Source organism: Olea europaea, chromosome 10 (genome assembly GCF_002742605.1).
Source record: "Olea europaea var. sylvestris chromosome 10, O_europaea_v1, whole genome shotgun sequence".
NCBI classification, from domain to species: Eukaryota; Viridiplantae; Streptophyta; class Magnoliopsida; order Lamiales; family Oleaceae; genus Olea; species Olea europaea.
Genome location: NC_036246.1, coordinates 42,283,217 through 42,288,583, shown reverse-complemented (window position 1 = coordinate 42,288,583; position 5,367 = coordinate 42,283,217). Strand labels below are relative to the sequence as shown.

General features: G+C 29.6%; 1 protein-coding gene across 1 annotated transcript; it reads left to right on the top strand.

The window, feature by feature from the left end:
• The first annotated feature begins 3,499 nt into the window (after nt 1–3,499).
• LOC111400696 lies at nt 3,500–4,087 on the top strand. The gene is made up of 2 exons (XM_023028087.1): nt 3,500–3,610; nt 3,656–4,087. The coding sequence occupies exons 1-2, from the start codon at nt 3,500–3,502 to the stop codon at nt 4,085–4,087; spliced, it is 543 nt and encodes a 180-aa protein (XP_022883855.1).
• Nucleotides 4,088–5,367: the final 1,280 nt, after the last annotated feature.

Here is a 5,367-nt window from a genome sequence, read left to right as displayed (position 1 = left end):
TTTATGATGCTTATGTATTGACACTTTGAGCTCAATTATGTATTGTTTTTGACAAATATTGTTCTTGTCATAATCGTTGGTACATGTACATAAATGAATTATGTGAATGCTGATAGGGATAGCCTTTTAAAGATATTATTGGAAACTTCTCATCACGTATCATGTTAAGTGAGGACTAATATTGTAGTACATAGAAGGAATTATGTTGAAATAATGGTGTAAAATCGCCACAACTCTTATTCGTCATTACTTAACGATGATATATTAAGTGACCAATGTATGAACGATTTTAGTTTTTCATATGCGAATTATATTATAGACCACATAACGATGTAATATTACTCTGGCCAAGTGGGAGAATGTTAGACCAATTAATGTGGCCCTACGTAATATTATTAATTATTTAATTAATTTGGTCTATATGCTAAAATCTGATTGGCCCATTGAGAAGTGACAGTTTTATAACTGTCCACTTTGATGAAAAGTGGGTAATTTTTGACGTAAAAAAAGAAATTGCCTCTCTCTGTCTTTTAACGTGAATGAAAAGCCATCAATTAATTCAATTCAATAACAGTAAGGAAAAGAGAAAGAACGATTTTTTTAATCTCACTAGTTTCTCTTTGGCAGATTTAAAACATTTCAATTATTTTCATGGATCAAGGTATGTTACTCGATCAAATTACTCATATGTGAAAATCATGGAATTCTAAGATCTTGGCATTAGGGTGTAATTGCTTATTCCCCTTGCTTCAATGCAATCCCATAAACTAGCCATTAATCAATGCAAAGGGAGAGAGCCCTATCTTCGTAATCGTAATAAAAAAATAGTCATGCCCACTTAAAAAAAAATATATGATACAACGTATCAAATATGCATATATTTTGGGCCCTTTCGTAAAAAAGTGTATTATGGAATAGTGATTGATTGTGAAATGTGTAGTTAAAAAAACGAAAAGTTTTTTATTCATGTGTAATATTATTTTAATGAAAAATGTGTAATTGAAAATGAATACTAATGTGATAAAATAATTGACAAACAAAGGTTTTATTGGATTATGTACTAATGGGACTCTTCATTGACAAGGGAAAGCATATATCGTGTACGTAGAGCGAGCTATGGATTAATAAATATCTTTCGCGACCCTGAGAGGTAGGCCCACTTTCAGCGAAAAATAAGAGAAGAGAATGTTTTTATAAGAAAAATAATACTTTGTAGCTATGGAAAAATAAAGAAAAGGAAAATTAAGATGACGGCTTATTGTTAGTTTATAATTGATCTCTTGCCTAATTGTTAGTATGAAGTAAATACTAATTTCAAAATTATTAAGGAGGTGTTTGATATCCATTTTCTTATAAAAATGCATTTTAAAATAATAAATTGATAGGAAATGTGTGGTTGAAAAATAAGGAAAAGTTTTGATTTACATGTAATATTATTTTAATAAAAAATGTGTGGTTAAAAATAAGAGAGAGAAAAATGTATTTTGAAAAAAATGGGTACCAAACGGGCCTAAATATTAATAGTTTAAGCAGCAATTGCAATAAAGTTAAAATAATGTGGTGCTTTATTATATGCAATATTCAGGGGTAGACATAAACATTTTATATTAGGGGGTCACCATTAAATTTTTAAAAAACGCGATAAATTTTTTTTATTACTTTATTTGAGTTATAAACTGTTATATTATTTTTTTATCTTGATTATTTTTACATCTAAATTTATATATATATATAATTCGATCATTTTTAGGATTTTTTTTTATTATTGTTACTTTTTCCTCTTAATCAATTAATTTTTTCAAAAAAATAATCTAATAAATTTCCTAATAAAATCTTTGACGTCATTTGAAAAAAAATTAATCGATCGAGAAGAAAATGTAACAACAATAATAAAAAAATCCTAAAAAGGATTGAATTTTTTTATATATAAAAATAATCAAGATGAAGAAGTAGTATAACAATTTATAACCCCTGTGAAGTAATAAAAATTTTATTAAGAATTTTGATGTTCAAAAAAATAAAATTTGACGTCATACCACATATAAAATTTCCTAATAAAATGATGTAAATTATATTGAAAAATTTTTCGCGGAAAAATAATAGACATTAATAAAATAATTGATTTTTTTTTTCAAAAAAGACTAGTTATAAGTCTTTTTAGCATACACATTTGACATACGTTTAACTATTTTCGATATTCATTTAGATCATTCGATATATTTATGATATAGTTCTCGAAATGAGTTTCGAGAAGATATAGAAGATTTATAGATATGGCTAGTGTATAACTGTCGAAAAAATTTTAAAGTTAGCTTGTTATCGTATTTCTCAAAATATTTGTTTGGAACTGCCTATTTTAACGCTTCATAACATTGCTATAATTGACCATTTCGCACAACATTAACGATGTGAAAATACTAGGCTGTAAGTACTTTAAAATGATATTAAAAATGTAATATTTCAATTTCATTTGATATGAAAAAAAAAAAAAAAAAAAAAAAAAACTGGAGGGTCAAGTGACCCTAGGGTCCGCCCTTGGGTCCGCCCTTGGCAATATTGTATTGGTCGATGTTACAATGTTGATATTAATATTTTATTTAGAAATAGTGGAAGTTAACTATGTTCATTTTGTTAATTTGAACAACATCCACTATTACAGATTTTTTAAAATTATTATGGGAATATTAATTGTAACTTAAACACCGTGAATGCCATTTGAAGATTGACGAACCCTTTATGTCAATTTGAATGTTACTGGTAATGTGCTGGTTGAGATCTCCAAAGCAGCATTTTAACAAAGAATAAAATTAATCCATATTAAATCAAATAGAGCTTTTTTATTATCCATACCTAACCATTCATAATAGGAAATTTGCACTTCTCGTTCTTTACGTTTGTGAAATAACAATTTACAATCAGTTTTTCTTAAACATAATACCTTTCAATTATGTCACAGAATTCATAATTTCCTTCATTTTGATCATTAAATAAATAAAAAAAATGGAAAAATGTAAAAGGAGTTTCATGACTTTTCAAAAGTTCAAATAAAATCCACTCGAAACAATTAAATGCATATCAAACACTACCTTCAGGCTAGTGATTCTTATTAATAAAATTTTTCGATCCTTAATATAAATATAAAAATGAAATTTAGAATCATAAATCTTTTCCAAACGATAATACTTCTGTCTTAGATTCATTATTACATTTTGAAATTTTGTTAGTGCACTTCAGCTCTTCCGTATGGCTTGACGAGTTGTAATGTTGTCCACAATTTCAAATGATATAAAAGATCTATATGATCATGTTACAAAAAAACATAATGGAAAATAAAAATGCATGAGTAAAATAATATCGACAGATGTATAAACAAGATATTTGCCTCTCTTTGATAATCACAATTTGGCAAAAAACAAAATTTTGAATAGTGATTTTTTTATTTTTTATTTTAGAATATGTCATTAAAAGGTAGGAAAAATTTTGAATTTACGTGCAGAATATGGCAATAGATGCCTCAAATCAAAATCTATCTTCCTTATCTATGAGCAATTCTGCCATTGATAGTGGATCAACTCCTTATTTCATTCATCACTTGTATAATCCAAGACTTGTCCTTGTTGCATAGTTACTGACTGGGGACAATCATGCATCATAGAGTCAAGCTATAATGACCGCATTATCAGTAAAGAGCAAGCTAGGATTCAAGGATGGATCTATATCTAAACCTGATAATAATGACGATTTGATCAATCATTGGATCCTCAACAACAACATGGTGATCTCGTGGATCCTTAATTCAGTTTCCAAAGAATTTTTTGCCGGTGTTATTTACTCTGAGTTTGCACATGATATATGGATCGACCTTAAGGAAAGATATCAACAGAGGAATGGTCATAGCATATTCCAGCTAAGACGTGAATTGATGAATCTCACACAAGGACAATCATCTGTTAGTATATACTTTACCAAGTTAAAAACCATCTGGAAAAAACTCAATAACTACAAGCCCGTGTGCTCTTTTGCAAAATGCAACTGTGGAGGTAATAAGAAACTAGCTGAACACTATCACATGAAGTTCACAAGTTAAGTCAATTTGTTTCTTAACCCAAGCAGCCTCATCTGAAGGCAGTTCATCACTTGTTACATTATATTAAATCTACTCTGAGTCAAGGTCTCCTATTTTCAGCAGATTCTTCTTTCCAGCTTTGAGCCTTTGCTGATGCAGATTGGGGATCATGCCTTACCTCAAGAAAATCAGTCACAGATTTTTGTGTCTTCCTTGAAGATCATCAGTTGAAGCAGAATACCGTGCATTAGCCTCCATAGCCAGTGAGATTGTTTGGTTTAATCAGTTACTTCAAGATTTTCAGATTTCTAGAAATGATCCTACTTTGATCTTTTGTGGCAATCAAGTGGCAATCCACATTGCCTCCAATCCCCTTCTTCCATGAACGTCCTAAACGCATTGAGATAGATTGCCATTTTGTTCGAGATAAAGATCAATGACGATTCCATTAAGCTGATGCCAATTCACACTCATCATTAGTTGGCACACATTTTTACCAAGGCTTTACCTACATCATTATTGTTTCCATTAACGTCCAAGATGGCTGTCATTAACCTACATAGTCCATCTTGAGGGGGAGTAACAGAATTAACAAAAATTCATCACAATTGCTGAGCTGCAGATTGACATAGCTGGAGTTAGCTTGCAGTTATGTTAGTTAATTCCACGCGTCACTCTTGGAAGGCTTTGTATAGTTTGTACAGCTAAGACTTAAGTCAGGTTTCATTCTTCTCTGTATTTATAACACAATTGCAGTGTAAACGATCTACATTCTGATTGAATGCAATTTCAATTTGATTCTTCACTTCATTCAGTAGTGCGATTGAAAATTGAAAAAAAGTATATATAATAAAGAGTTTTGAAATAATAGTTGACAAACGGGGGCGTACAAATGCCATGTGTTTATCATATATCGTCACTCTAAAAACAAAAAATTAAGGTTAAAGGTAATATATGCATAGAAAAACTTATCGTGTCATCAAATCCATAATATTGTTACTAAATATTAGATCAATCAAGATATAAAAATTGTTGGAAAAAATGGTTAATGGGTCAACTTTGAGCCCAAATTTCAGTGGGACCCACCTTTTAATTAATATGGGATCTAGCATATTCACGTTCTACTCCGCGAGATGATTAACGTGATTTATTTATTTCTCGAAAACCATTTAAAATTGAATGAAATATTAAGTGTTAAAGTAACCCACATAAACTAAAGATTATGGAAGAATTTGATTTTCCAAACACTTATCCCACATAGGAAAGTTAGGAAACTTTGGTGTGGTTTATAAGGTGGAAGT